Source organism: Alosa alosa, chromosome 8, assembly GCF_017589495.1.
Source record: "Alosa alosa isolate M-15738 ecotype Scorff River chromosome 8, AALO_Geno_1.1, whole genome shotgun sequence".
NCBI classification, from domain to species: Eukaryota; Metazoa; Chordata; class Actinopteri; order Clupeiformes; family Clupeidae; genus Alosa; species Alosa alosa.
In genome coordinates this window covers 10837055-10852668 of record NC_063196.1, presented here as the reverse complement: position 1 = coordinate 10852668, position 15614 = coordinate 10837055, and the positions used below count along the sequence as shown (strand labels likewise).

At 41.8% G+C, this 15614-nt stretch overlaps 1 protein-coding gene and 1 long non-coding RNA gene across 3 annotated transcripts; one reads left to right on the top strand and one right to left on the bottom strand.

Annotated features, from left to right (window-relative positions):
- Nucleotides 1-3510: 3510 nt before the first annotated feature.
- On the bottom strand, nt 3511-4977 carry LOC125299442. Its single transcript, XR_007194362.1, has 3 exons — nt 4874-4977; nt 4588-4760; nt 3511-3990 (listed from the first exon to the last, which is right to left on the bottom strand). It is a non-coding gene; the product is annotated as an uncharacterized LOC125299442 (long non-coding RNA).
- Nucleotides 4978-6408: 1431 nt separating this feature from the next.
- On the top strand, nt 6409-13055 carry tdh (L-threonine dehydrogenase). 2 transcript variants are annotated; one of them, XM_048251354.1, is made up of 9 exons: nt 6409-6525; nt 8170-8369; nt 8660-8702; nt 8910-8980; nt 10312-10461; nt 11088-11260; nt 11410-11500; nt 12104-12373; nt 12686-13055. In XM_048251354.1, the coding sequence occupies exons 2-9, from the start codon at nt 8180-8182 to the stop codon at nt 12823-12825; spliced, it is 1128 nt and encodes a 375-aa protein (XP_048107311.1). In that variant the 5' UTR covers nt 6409-6525; nt 8170-8179; the 3' UTR covers nt 12826-13055. The 2 variants fall into 2 exon arrangements, with proteins under 2 accessions (XP_048107311.1, XP_048107312.1); XM_048251355.1 differs by lacking the exon at nt 6409-6525 and adding an exon at nt 7107-7580.
- The last annotated feature ends 2559 nt before the right edge of the window (nt 13056-15614 follow it).

The following is a 15614-nucleotide window of genomic DNA, read 5'->3' as shown; positions in this document are numbered from 1 at the left end:
CCACCACCACTCTGGTATACACAACCTTCTACTCACCACCACCACTGGCATACACAACCTCCAACACGCACACTCCCCCATTCCCATTCTAATCTGGTTGCCAGGCATGACACGTTCACACACCCCCAATAGCCGTGAATCGGAGCCTGTTGAGGCTTAATTACTTCCCCATTATCTCTTCTGGGGCTCAACCGCACCCCTCGGCAGGGCTATCTCGGGGTTTCTGGCCTCACCTTTACCCTCGGGCCAAACAGTGCTTAGTGGTTGCTCAGAGGCGGTGTCAAGGTGGAAGGCGGAACTGAGTCGGATAAGAGGATTCAGAGCCAAAATGGGAGTCAGTGTCAAAAATATAACTAGTCACTGACATTATGTCTAAGACTGACGTCAAAGACTGCATTGCTAGCAAGTAACAACTAAGCTACTTTACAGGGCCTTCTGTTTTCTTCCTTCCTTCATTCCTGTCCTCCCCACCACGTTTCTCTTCTTGCTGGCCTCAGACCGATAGATGTCCTCTTCCTACAACACACCATCAAACAGCTTCAGGTGATACAGAATACAATGGCTATGTTGTCAGTTTCAAATCTAGACCAAACTGTTCTCAGATTGTAATCTGTGCTTTTGTAGCCTGTCTCTTTCTCCTTTTTTCTGTGTTGTTAGCCCTTTTTCTTTGTCTATCTTCCTCCACATCTCTTTCTTCCTCCTTCCATCTCTGTCTCTTCCTTTCCCTCACTCCTTTACCAAATCTAATGGAACTGTAAGGATGTCTAGTAATTGTTCTAAATTCTCTCTCTCTCTCTTTCTTTCTCTTCACCACAGGTGTGTTCCTGCGTTGGAACCGCTCGTCCAAGTGGCTGGACGAGGCCTATGATGAGATGGTGCACATCATTGAGTACAACAAGGAGCTGCAGAACAAAGTGAACAGCCTCAGGAGACAGCTGGCCCAACTGGAGACAGAGGATGGCCCGCTGCAGACACCCTAGAACCGGAACCGGAACTAGAACTGAGCTGAGTGGCCCTGAACCGCACCTGACCACCTGACCTGGCTACCGGTCAAAACGAGCAAAACAACCCTTTCTGACACACATCAAACTGACCCACTGAATGACATAACAAACAAGAAGATAATATTTGTCTTTTTCTTTAAACAATTATGTATACCGCACACAGGTCAGAATTAACCTATGATCGCTAGTCGCAAATCACTCACGCACAAACACACCTAGACACACTGCCCTTTGATCACTACTCACACATCACATACACATTCCCTTGGTAACCCAACACACACTAATACTCTGTGCCATTTTGTGAATTACTTTGTGAGCCCTCTGCATTTGGTGGCCAGCAGGGTCTTTACTGAGGGTTTCATGTTGCGTAACACATTCCAGAAGCTGGGGCATCCCACTCTATTCCATACTTGATTTCTGCACTCGATTTAAAAGATAATTGCCCCATTCACACCACACAAACACTACACATGTCTACATAACATAAACTGTACAAATAAGGAGAGCCTAGATGTTATAAATCAAACAAACAAAACAACATTTAGTAAACAACAATTTCTCAACTCTAGGTGGTTAAGTGAATGCATTGTTTTGGCAGCCGTCTTGTTGCATATTCGAGCCTGTTTTTTTGGAGTAGTGTCTGCTTTGGGATTTCAGGCTAGTAAAGAAATCCTGTTAGAAAACAAAAATGTTAATACAAAGGTCACTTGCCATGCCAAGCATTGTTTAGTCACGTATGTTGGCTTTTACAATATTTGTTATGTTTATGAGCTGAAAAAAGTATAGATTTTGCAACCACATAGTTCTTTGTATAACGCTACAGTTGTTCGTTGCCACAACTGACTATAATTATTTTATAAATAGCCAATAATATTTGCATGTACAGTGTGTTTGCTTCATAGTTATTACTCTGTAACATAGATTCCTATCGATGCTTGTTTTCAGCTGACTACTAAAAGTCCAGAAAGCTCTGTGTCCCGCCATGATAAATTGTTCACAACATAAGGCCTGTAGCCTGAAATCGATTGCTTTGAGAGATTAAAGTTTGAGCAGGAGGTTTTCTGCACAAGGATGACGAGAAACATTCCAGTAATTCAGCCCTTGAACCCTCTCTTTATAGACAGACTTTAGATACCATACGCATCTCAAGCCCTTGATGGTGGATGATGGATTTTTTTTTTTTTTATGCAGCCCTTGCCACTTAATCTACTAAACCCCTCTTCTACTGCACTCTTTACCCCCACATTAAAGCACAAATAGGCTGACACCAGACATAATTTCACTGCATTTCTTACTTCCAGTAACTATATGCATGTGACAATAAACTTCCTTGTATCCTTGTATCCTTGAAATGTAGGGCCTCAAGCAGGCTACAAATGATTGTAAAACAGTTGCTGTAAAAACATTAAACATTAAAACATTACTTACTTTAGACATGCCTCCTGTAATGGCCATCCACTGACTGAAAAAAATATATGAAACACATTCTTTAACATAGACAGTATTCTGACAGTGGTGAAAAGGATTAGGCCAAAAACAGTAGATCTACAGGAAATATGTAAGATTTAGAAAATCTATATTGAATAAGAAATTATATGAAAGATAAGAAAGATAGTATAGGCTACATACTCATCATTCAGTTTCTTAATAGCAGCAATAACATCACAGAGAACAGAGCTGTTGTTCTCTCTTCCGCTGCTGAGCTGATGTGAACGGACAGTAGGATAGCCCTGGATTGGGCTGCACTCAGACATTTTCGAAAATCCTTTGATCCCCCCCCCCCCATTAATGCACAAATAGGCTGACACCAGACATAATTTCACTGCATTTCTTACTTCCAGTAACTATATGCATGTGACAATAAACTTCCTTGTATCCTTGTATCCTTGGTGAGAGTAGGTTGTGGAACAACTGGTTTCACCACCCAAACCTCATTCCTTGTCCTCCTCTGGAATAACAACTCAGAAATTGATTGCTTTGAGAGATTAAAGTTTGAGCAGGAGGTTTTCTGCACAAGGATGACGAGAAACATTCCATTAATTCAGACCTTGAACCCTCTCTTTATAGACAGACTTTAGATACCATACGCATCTCAAGCCCTTGATGGTGAGAGTAGGTTGTGGAACAACTGGTTTCACCACCCAAACCTCATTCCTTGTCCTCCTCTGGAATAACAACTCAGATTTGAACTGTCTGCCCCTCTAACACCTTATATATTATTTATGTTAAGACAGTTTGGCACAATAGTACTAAAGTTGACACAGTGTGGCCAGGCATGGACTTAACTTGTTTGCACACATATGACATTTAAATGCACTATATTCTGTAGATCGTATGTATAGGTTAGGTTTCCTTTTGATAAAGCTGCACCCTCTTGTGTGAACTATAAAGAATTTTTGGCCCAGTGCCTAGCAAGTAATACAATGTGTGTTATTACATAACTGCGTATTATTGTTTCACCCTTAAGGCAAAATATGGAAAAACAGCAAAGTTGAAGGGTGCAGTCATGTCATTCTTTATTAAATGCATACAGTCAGTCTCTTCTTTTCTGTTGTTCCCTAACAACCATACAACAGGAGATGTCAATGGCATGTACCACTATGGAGAAGGGTGTGTTGGAGAAAGCTTTATTTTGTGTTCAGATGGTAGAGTCCATGTTGTGTAGGTGATCTGTGAGGTATGTGTGGAAGGGTGTGACATGCAGGACAGTGTTTGGCAGAAGAAGGAATTCATTCGTTTCTGGGGCTTCAAGGTGGAAGGCGGAACTGAGTCGGATAAGAGGATTCAGAGCCAAAATGGGAGTCAGTGTCAAAAAGATAACTAGTCACTGACATTATGTCTAAGACTGACGTCAAAGACTGCATTGCTAGCAAGTGACAACTAAGCTACTTTACAGGGCCTTCTGTTTTCTTCCTTCCTTCATTCCTGTCCTCCCCACCACGTTTCTCTTCTTGCTGGCCTCAGACCGATAGATGTCCTCTTCCTACAACACACCATCAAACAGCTTCAGGTGATACAGAATACAATGGCTATGTTGTCAGTTTCAAATCTAGACCAAACTGTTCTCAGATACTTTCTGCTAACTGATCGATTGCACCTCTTTTTAATCAGACGCACTATGTGTTCTTTTTTATGTACTTTGCTTTATAAAGCACTTTTAAATGCTCCATAAAAACAGCAGGTTACGGTGGCCAGTTACTACACACTGATTACATTGTAACCATTTCCACCAACCCAGCTTGTCATCTCAACACCTTCATCTCATGCTGACAATGCAACCACCACAATAAGAACAAGCTCAGTCAATTGCCAATATGTCAGATCCTTCCTGGAAGACTCTTCAGCCAGCCCAGAAATGTCCAGAATGAACACGTTAAGAAGCTGAAGGATTTATTTGTGTTCCAAAGTTGAATAAAGAGTTGCTCTGTTGGGCTTAAACAAGATATTAAGTGTCTGAGTGAACACAAAGGAGCAGAATATAAAAGCAGCATTACACTGACGCTCCACCAGAAACATATAAACTGGCTGAAGAGCTTTCCGTGGCATACAGTCCATTCAGCACTGACTGACTGTGAAATACCTCCACTCCATTCAGGGCTGCCTAAGCCGAGTTGCACACTACCACCTCCATAGGACCGTTCCACTCAGCACAGCATGCTGCTTCTGGAAAGCTGGAATCCGTCCATCCTCCCTCCCACCTCTGGCATCTGACCTCTGTATCATGTGAGTGGGGAGGTGTGTAGACGTGCAAAGCTTCACACACACACAGCCAGAATTCAATTCACTTGGCTAGAAGTTCTCAGGCACTTTCCAGAATTATGCTTTACATGTATGAGGCCACCCCCACCCCAAACACACACACACACCTGAGAGAAACAGCAGGAAGCCTCCTGAAGTGCCATCCACTCCTCTCACAGTTGCCTACAGCTTACTAGCATCTCCTGAGGACAGACAAGTCCCACTCAACTCCGACTGAGCCCCACTTCCCTGACACCAACATTATGCCATCAGAGACTGAAGTGCCGCACCCCCCCCCCCCACCCCAAAACACACACACACACACACACACACACACACACAGCCAGCCTCAAAAGTATTCCACACGAGGTGACAGAATAACCCACGGTTATTAATAGAGGGGCTTCTTCCACTGACGCTGTTCCCGTCCATGATGGTAGATTTGTTTTCTGGTCAGTGTTGACTTATTGATCAGGCACGAGGGGGAGTGTGGCTCTCATCCAGTCATGTTTTAGTTTCCCCCCGGGACCCCCCTGTTATCTCGCCTCAGTCGCCTGGCCAACACAGGGACAGTCTTACCAAGTGAAGTATGACAAAGATCACCCTCCTCCTCTTGCCCTCATTTTTATTGATATAGTAGCCTAGACCTACTGCTCTGTCAACTGGATTATTTTACAGTAAAAAGTTTTACAACCATTGAATGTAGCCACTTTCTTTATCATTGTGATTCCTGTTAATTAATTCAAAAATTAAGTGAAAGGATATAGACTATGAAGTCTGCCTAAGTACCGGTAACTCTGTTAGTCATTTGTGTTGTAAGTTAGTTTCTGTCATGTTGGTGGTGAAGAAACTACTTGCCAGATGTCAGCTGATGCCTTCTGGTCATGTCTATTGCTTGTCAGTGTTGTAATCTGTACAGGGACCAACCTTAATATCACATCTTACTTTTCTCTTGACATCTTGACCGTAGTGTTGACTTGAAAATGATATACATCAAGTAGTAGTATACATCAACAGGTTATATCAACCTTGTGTGCAATTACTTTAAGCCTTTTTAAGATTGAATATCAAGCCTGGACCTAAAGCCATAGAGTCAACATGGAGAGGATGTGCCATTCTACTATGTACGAACACATGGTGTGAACAATAATGTCTACATTTTTGTGTGCCATTCTATCTTATGCGATTGAGGGTTGAATACATTATAACCATATTATAACCAACTATAATTGAACATAAATCTGTGCATTGGTATAGAAAATAAGTCCAGATATTGTCAACTAGCAAATATTCAAAGACTTGGTTGTGCAACATCTGCATGTGCTTTCTGGGGGCATTTCCCTCAAAGTATATTATGTGTGTGTGTGTGGGGGGGCATTTCCCTCAAAGTATATTATGATTATAGCTTGCCTGGACCAACTTGTGCGTAGGCTATGCCATACTGTACATAGCCTCGTGGTCTGCATGGGTGGGTGAAGGAGGGAACAGTGGAAACATGTGCGACCTTAGAAGCATGCTTTTAACAGCATGACATTTCTTATGACGTAGGGTGGGAGTGGTAATGGTGGGGGAGCCGCACCTCCAAGGGTCCGCCAATAGGAACGAATGCCGGCTTGTGTTGAAGCCAGATGGCAGCTGATATATATACCGTGTGTCCTGGGCTGATGCAATAGAGAAAGACTATCATATGGTTGCTGACAGAGAAAGGGCCAGCATCTCATCTTTGACGCGCAGTGTCGATCCAAGTCTATAGGTTATCAATCTACATATTTATTTATTGGTGAGTGGGAATCTTTTTAAATGATTATTTCAAACGACTTCTGTAGTCTATAGGCAAATATCCTAAGCTAGTCCTACAGATTGTTCATAAATGATCATAGATGTGTCAAAATAGAGTGAAAAAAAAGTTTGCTCTACATTTGAATAATTGTAAGATCATTGTTTCTTACAAGGCTAAATGAACAGTCTGATGGTTTGAATGTGAGTAGTGGAAAATACTGTTATAGTCAGGATGAAACGAGACAGGTTGCGTCGTGCGTATGGAAAAGGGCAGACCCTGCCATATACCATCAGGTTGCGTCACTATTGGAACGAATTACTTGAGCAGCTCTTCTCTCCATCTCTCTGCTGTCGTGGCGATTGTAGTCTCGCATAATGACCTCCTTCAGCTAGGAGTGATGTGTTACCCTCTAAACCTGATTCTCTCAACCCAGTTATGCAACAGCTAACCGACGTTCGTGATGTGAATGTCTGAGGCTCTTGCATGGCTTGGTTTCACAAAGCACACAGGCTTGCGCAAACTTGGTAGGCTAGCCTATTCTATCCGAGCTGAAGATGAAACAACAGCCATTTCCCAGTGCCATGAATTCGGCTAGCACGAGCCATCTTAAACTGAGTATTGTGGTTCTGGCATGTTTCCATTGATATTGGCCATTATTTTAAATAATCAGCAGGCCAATTTTGGCCATGATCGCCCAATCAGAACATATGGGACAGGTTATGGTTACCGCAACATTGCTAAAAAAAAGTTACCCTATATATCACCATTAGACTTAGTGAGTGGCTTTTGCAGTGAAAGTACCTAGGCTTGCTTCTTGCGATTTTCTATTTTCACATCCGATTGCTCGGAGAAACTAACAAAAGATACCACTACCCCACTGACCCTCTTGCAGCCTTCACGAACCTCGAAAAAAAATTGCAAATAGCCTACCTGGCACTGTTTACTCGAGCGTCAACCAATAATCGTGTTCTCATTGGCTTAAATTGAAGGCAGGGCAGTATAAATTCTCTCAAATTACACATTTAATTCCTTTCGAGCACGCACACCAGTGTACGGTAAGTCGACTGTGGGATACTGCTTATCACATGCAGTTTTTACTTAATGTGTTTTTGTACGCTGGAGTCATATAATTCCACCGTAGCCTACTGTAGACCTAGTGTAACATTTTTATTTTTATTTCGCGACGTCGAAAGTAAATACAAATAAAATATTCTATACGAATGGTTAAATGGGTCGTATGTGTTTGTTTCAATTCAAGCAACCTCTGAAAAATCCTAGATAGCCTATACTGTAATGCATGTCAACAACGAGAAACCATAGAAACCTACATAGCTCATAGAAACGTTTAAGACACAAAGTTTAGCTTTTTGTTTCAGAGACAATTCTTCCCGAAAGCACTAGCCTACTGCAGTTAGATAGATAGATAGATAGATACTTTATTGATCCCCAGGGGAAATTCAAGAGTTAACCAATTTGAATACCAGATATGCTGAAGGTGTAAATCTGTTTCACATGCAAATTGTGTCCATCACTTTTCTGCAGTTATTTGCATTCTTTTGTTTTCTTGTCTAAAAGCTTGGCTTGAGTAGAAGCCTTTTAGCTGTTGCCAATTAAGATTTTGGTTTCTTCTGCTCTTTTTTTCAGGTAACTGAAGATGCCAGTAATCAGAGTCTTGAGTAGAGTTGCCAAGCAGGCCCTCCTGGCCCCAGGCTGTGGATGCCAGCCAGTGGCAGTGGCTGTGCGTAACATTAGCTTCTCTCCACGCCAGGTCACCTCGGGATCCGATGCCAGCTTCCACTCGGTCTCCTTCTCTGAGACAGACCACCCCAAAGTCCTCATCACAGGTATGGGACGCAGACATGGTTCCCCGTCACTACATTTTTATTTAAGCTGTTACTGTAATTGGTTGAGGAGCATACTTCATTTACCAGGAAACATAACTTCCCCGAAGCACACACATTGATTAAATGTTCACTTCTTCTATATGAAATATGTGAGATGTCACACAATCTCAATCTATTTTAAACTCCCTTCATATGTTTTGTGAAATGCCTTTTTACTTGCATTGGTAACGTAATACTGTCAAGCTGTGGTGTCTTCTGTTAACATCATGTTTGTCCTCCTGTCTCTCCAGGTGGCTTGGGGCAGCTTGGTGTGGGTCTGGCCCAAATGCTGAGGTAAGCTGATATGCCCAACATTGCTCCATGTAGACATTATGCCAGATGCTGGATGTAACTATTTGCATTAAGTCAATAGTTAACAGATCATACTAACAAAATCAGCTGACATCCGTCAGAGTTTCTATAAGAGTTTTGAAATACCAACAGATAGTAGTCAAGGCCGCAGGGGCTTTCGTCATTGATAAGATTTACCCCTTTTTTCAGAAAGAGATTTGGGAAGAATAACGTCATTCTGTCAGACATTAGGAAACCACCAAGCAATGTTTTCCACAGCGGTAAGTGTTTCTGAATGTGCATCAAAATATTTGAGCTTCTTTTTTATTTAAAACATTTAAATTAAAAACATTTATTGAATGTTAATTAACTCTTATGGTGCTATATATGAATAGCCCCTTGAAGCCTTATGCTGCTTTACCTGATAAGACTGTAACAACCGATATGAGAAAACAAAGACATAGTTGTACATACGGTAGTTGCTTTTGGCGGTGTCCCTTTGCACTTCAGATTAATGTGACAACGGCATCTAAAATAAGGAGATTAGATCTTGCCTGAACGTACCTCCATGTTTTGACTTGACTTTGCATACTTCACATACATTTTCCAAGAAATGTGCCAGGCTGGTCACACGGTTTGGACTGCCCAAGAACAAGGAACCGTATATGGAGAAACTAGATGAATAAATACCAGATGCAGTGCAGCTGAGTGTTGAATAACAGCGTAGATTTTGGCATGAGTATCTACACACATTCTTATGTGTTATGTCATTAGATATTGGAGCACTAAGCCCCTGATTTCAGGATAGTCATTTATGTATCCATATTATTACAGGGTATACACCAGATGTTTTTCTTTGTTTTGTAAGACACTGGTGAAACATAATTGTAGAATTGTAGATGTGTGGCAGTATAGACTCTGTGCTTAGGAGTAGGAACATAATTATTGGGTTGGCAGAATGGTCACTGAAAGGGATGTGAATTGAATTGTTGTCAGAGGAAAGGTACCCGGTCAGCACTTTGGGAAATAAATAGTCCGATTCCGGTAATTAGAACACAAGATGAACTGTGACTGACCTGTCAATATTCAATCCTGAGCTGACCTCTGGCAATATGTGTTTTGTCTTTTGGAGGGGGTTGGGGGCAGAGGCTACAGGGAGATAGATTGCTATGTGCTCCAGTGAGCCAGCTTGTCTTCTTCCAAACCGGCGGCTTCAAACATCACAACCATCACCTAGTAGCCAGGGAAACAGTCTTTGTTGTGACATTTTGTTCCACAGTTCTGAAAGCATTTGGCTGTCACCACCAGTAATATGCAACTTAACACCGGTGCATTGAAAACTACTTGCACAGCAAGTGTGAAGATAGATGTGTCATTGTAATTTATCTGTTCGTATCAAATGAAGGGTAATGTCAAATGTCAGCATGGGTGGAGTTGTTTTACTGAATCAAGATTTTAAGAAAAGTGTCACATCTTGAGTTGGCAGTATTAGTTGTTTAGAAGTGCTGAGGGTTTTTTTTTTCAATGTCAAGTTCAGTGAGACAATTTCACTGGTGGAGGAGTGACTGAGTTTACTAAACTAGCTCATGTGTATGTGCTTTTCCTTCATCAGGACCCTTCATCTACGCAGACATCCTGGACTACAAGAACCTGCGGGAGATCGTGGTGAACAACCGCATCACCTGGTTGGTGCACTACAGTGCCCTCCTCAGTGCTGTCGGAGAGGCCAACGTCCCACTGGCGCGTGCCGTTAACATCACCGGTGAGTGGACAACCACGTGGCCACAGAATCTAGAATCCAGAATCTGGGGATTCTTGTATTTTATACGGTTCAGAATATGCAGTGGATGAATAAAGGATATTGATAACGCTATATATTCTTGTATTATATACAGTTCAGAATATGCAGTGGATGGATAAGGGATATTGATTATGCTATATTCTTGTATTATATACAGTTCAGAATATGCAGTGTATGGATAAGGGATATTGATTATGCTATATTCTTGTATTATATACAGTTCAGAATATGCAGTGGATGGATAAGGGATATTAATTACGCTAAGTCAGCCACATAAGGGAAGTGTTTATCTGGTCAGTTAATTTGTTAACACACATTAATGTTTAATGTTTAATAGTGTTGTGATATATTTCCTGCAGCTTAAAATGTGTTAAATGTAGTTGTCATAGGGAAATTCTGTAATTGCATTTAGGATGGAATAAAGAACTAACCATTGTGTAATACTTTCAGAATGTTAGAGTTAGAGTTAGAGAAGTGTATTACTTTTAGAATGCGGATGTGTTTTACTTCTGGAATGCATAGGACTGTTGCATAAATGCAGGGGATTTTATTCTTTCTCAACTCTTCCTCAATCCTTTCTCTGGCAGGTCTTCACAACATCCTGGACATCGCAGCAGAGCACGGGCTCCGTCTCTTTGTCCCCAGCACCATTGGTGCCTTCGGGCCCACGTCACCCCGCAACCCGACCCCTGACCTTTGTGTGCAGCGTCCCCGCACCATCTATGGTGTCTCCAAGGTCCATGCAGAGCTGATGGGAGAGGTGAGCTGGATGTCCCCACCACACACAGAACGGCCTAGCACATCTCATTGTGCCAAGACCTCGCCTGACTTTGGAATATGACCTTAATGCCTGTCTCTCTCTCTCTCTGTCTCTCTCTCTCTATCTCTTTGTCTCTCTCCGATCCACAGTACTACCACCACCGCTATGGCCTTGACTTCCGTTGCCTGCGCTACCCTGGAATCATATCCGCAGACTCTCAGCCAGGGGGTGGCACGACAGGTGAGACAGACCTGGACCTGGGCCATGTGAACACTATTTTCCAAGCCCATATGGCTTCTGGATTTTTCCCTGTCACACCATGATACCAATGTGCCTGTACACGGGGGGTGAAGGGGTGTGTAAGTGGGTGAGGGTTTTGGGTAACTGAGAGGGGAACATTGATGAGGGCTGCATTTCTGCTCTGTCCCTCACGTAACTATGTTTAGCTCCCCCCTTGATGAAAACTTGATGACGTATGTGTGGGATTGGTCCTCTCTCCACCAATGATCTTGCTTCTCATGTGCCCTCTCAGATTGTGGTTTAGTGGGTGTGAACCTGATGAACCCTGCCAGTGTTCTAGAATATGTAAAGAAACAATCCCGTATAATTGACTTTTTACTGATCCTGAGGTGCCAATCAAACAAAGATCATCGGTTCTTTCTTTTCCCTTAAAGCTTAGATGTACCCACTGATAAAATATATCCCAGGTGTGTTCCCAGATCTGTCTTTTAACTTAGGAGAAAAGTATCTGGTACATTAACAATTCATAACACACACTACCAGGTGTATGTCTGCTGAGTGCCAAGTCTTATTGCTGTGGTTCCATGTCCCTCTTCTTTGTAGACTATGCAGTTCAGATTTTCCACGATGCCATCAAGACCGGGAAGTTTGAGTGCAACCTGAAACCGGACACACGGCTGCCCATGATGTACATCGACGACTGCCTGCGGGCCACTCTGGAGGTCATGGAGGCGCCCGCAGACCTGCTCAGCATGCGCACATATAACATCAACGCCATGAGCTTCAGCCCAGACGAACTGGCGCAGGAGGTCCAGAAACAGCTGCCCGACCTGCAGGTCGACTACAACATCGATCATGTGCGACAGGCCATAGGTAAGGACTTTGTATGAAAAGTTTTTTCCAGAAAATTGGACCATGGAATTGATAATGAAACTTTGACCAAAACATTTTTATGGGGACATTTTAAGATTTGATGACATTGTACAGAACTTGATTTAAGAAATTGAAATCAAGTTCTCCTTGATGATATATTGAATTGAATTTCGAGGAGCATCTGAAAAATCTTCAAATGATTCAATTGTAACCATTTCAACAGCTCCCTTCAACTATATTTTAAGGGAGCTACCCCAGACATTAGTGGCCTTTCTCCAACTGATATCTTTATCTTGTGTCTGTTCCTACTAGCTGACAGCTGGCCAATGAACTTCGACGACAGCAATGCTCGAAACGACTGGGGCTGGAAGCACGACTACGACCTGCCTGAACTTTGCCAGACTATGCTCAACTTCATTGGCGCAGAGAGCCGCATGGCCCAAGCCAACTGAGCCTGCTCCGAAGGCCATTGAGACGTGTACATAGTGTAAAAAACTGTTGGCTTTGGAGAAGAGAGAACTCTAGGTCTGTAAATAGTATGTCCCTGTCTCTCTCTCTCTCTTTCTCTGTCTCTCTCTGCTGCTTGGGAAAGCCTTGTTGTCTTATAGCACACAAGTCAGTGCCAGATTCAGAAGGTTCCTTTTTTGGTACTCTTGGCCCCTTAAAGTGGGCACAGAAGACCTCATGCCATCACTACCACCACACACACACACACCAGAGAGGCCTGCAAGTATGTCGCAACTTCCTGGTTGGAGATCTGAGGAACACACAAGCTAGAGGAAGTGAAGTGTGTGTGTGTGTGTGTGTGTTTGGGGAAGACTCCTCTAACACAATAAGAATGTACTTAGGTCATGAAATATACATGTGCAATTCAGGGATACAGTGAGCCAAAAAAACGATGAATATGATTGTTACTGAGGTCAAGATGGAAATACCCATCTAAGGAATACCTTTTAAAGGGCTCTCTTTGATTTTTGTCATTTCCTTTTGATGATTTTTTGTAAGTGTTATTATTATTTTGTATAAATAAATTATACAACACAGCTTAATTAAGAATAATAGTCACATACAAATATTTCTGGGATGAGGTCAAGGAAAATAATACCACTAACAATGATGTATCCTTGCTGGATAAGAAGTTACATAACAACGTCTGTGGATGTACACTAGTATGTGACTATAGTGATGGACATGTTTCTGAGCTACACTCTCTGTATTTGCCCGTGTCTACCTGCCATTTGTTATTCTGCTTCTATTTATTTTGTCTGGCAATGTATGGCCAGAATTTGCATAGGTTGATGAATTGATCAGCCAGCTTTGCACCATAGATATGTCTGAAAATCAAACAAATCTTTTCCATGTTTTGTTTTTTTTTTTTTACATTACCACAGATTGTCCACACAACAAAATTCCCTCAGTGGGGACGGTAACTCTTTGGGTCAGGAGCTATATTGAAATGGATGAATAAGCCATTTTTATTTTTTTAAAGTTCAGTTTTGTTAAATTGTTTCTTATTTGGAGAGCATTGGACATGTTCCAGTCTTTTGTCTTGACAAACCTGCTATCTTATTAAAGCCTTTTTTCGAAGTATTTTGAGTTGAATGACTTTATTGCCATGCCATATTGCCATGGTGATATTGTATTTCCTTCACTAACACAAATTAAATCAGAATGGCAGACTCAGATGAATTTAGAAGAGTACAGAAATTGTTTCTCAATATTAAATTCCATAAACTACAAACACAAAATACTATCTCAAGCACAACATCAGAGATCTGAGCTATAACCACAAATGAACAACGTTGCTAGGATGGTATCAGAATCATAAGTTGGTGAAATTTCACCATGTGATGGGTTTTCCAAGGTACATATCTTGCCAGTTCCTAAATATTCAGTCATTTCATTTTTTTTAATAAACAACAGTAAACATAAAACACACACTCAATTACAGATCCGAAGTATACAGTACCACAATGTTTTTCTGTTGCTGAAAATCCTGAATCTGTTGGATTTAAGCCAAATGCTTGACTTTCAAAAACAGGTTGGTAATTATTTGTACAATCAGGCTCCTTCCCTGTTTAAGTTGGCAGTCTGGTAGGTAGGCTATAATACACCTCCCTTTGATAAAACAGCCTAGAGTTAAAACTTCAGCTGTACTGAGTAGTAGTAGTAGACAAGCAACAGTGATTGTTGCCTGCCCATGTTGTGGAATAATATTACATAACATGTTGTAAACTCTTCTCCTCAAGATTTGGCTGTGTCTGTGTCCGCTCCAGCTCCGGGACTAATTTAAGAGATAACCTTCCTGGTTCAGACATTACATTATATAAGCTGTAAGGAATCGCTGCCAAACTAAATGTAGCCTGGGTCTTGTGAAAAATGTAATCATTGTCCGACCCCAAGGAGCCCTAACGACAAATCGGGAGGGAACACAGTGAAGGGGTCGGTGAGATAGCCAATAGCGGCCATGCAACTGGAGAAGCCGAGTCACATTGGTAATGTGAGATCGATCACTGTCAGCTAGAATGCAGAGCAGGGACAACTTTCACTTGAGCAGGAGGTGTTCCAACCAACCAGCACGTCGCTTTATGTAATACCAGTTATGACACAAGTGAGGATAAGTGAAATATGCAGCATGCCCACGGAGGAGTCCTATTATCACGTGGCATTTGTGGACATGAAGCTCATGAATGACTGTTTTAACTTTATTCATCAAGACAAAAACAAAGTCAAAATAAAGCTAAGGTTTTTATACGGAAGAACTGATTTTACATGCATAAATGGTTATTGACATACATGTAACATTGTAACATTCTTCATCAGACAGACATCAAGATCGTGATTTTAGGTGCACATATTTATTAGAAAACAGTACAATTTGGACTGGCTTTTGTGTATAGCCTTTCAAACAGACTGCTAGAGTATTGAGAGTGGAGAGGCACAGGTCCCAGTGAGACCAGTGAGAGGGGTTTGAGCATCAAAACACACAGAAAAACCAGTCACAACCCGAAAAACAGTCAGAAAGATACAGAGAAAGAGAGAAAGGACAGAGGGAGAGAGGGAGAGATGTTCACTGAATTTCAGGATACACACAAAAACAGACAGAAACAGAGAAAGAATGAGAAACTGTTATTCAGTAAGTAACCTTGAAATGTTTGGTCAGGTTTAGCCAGGTGTTCTGGTACAGTGTGTGGGAAGAACATATGTCAAGATAGCAATGCCCAGACATCATATAACACAT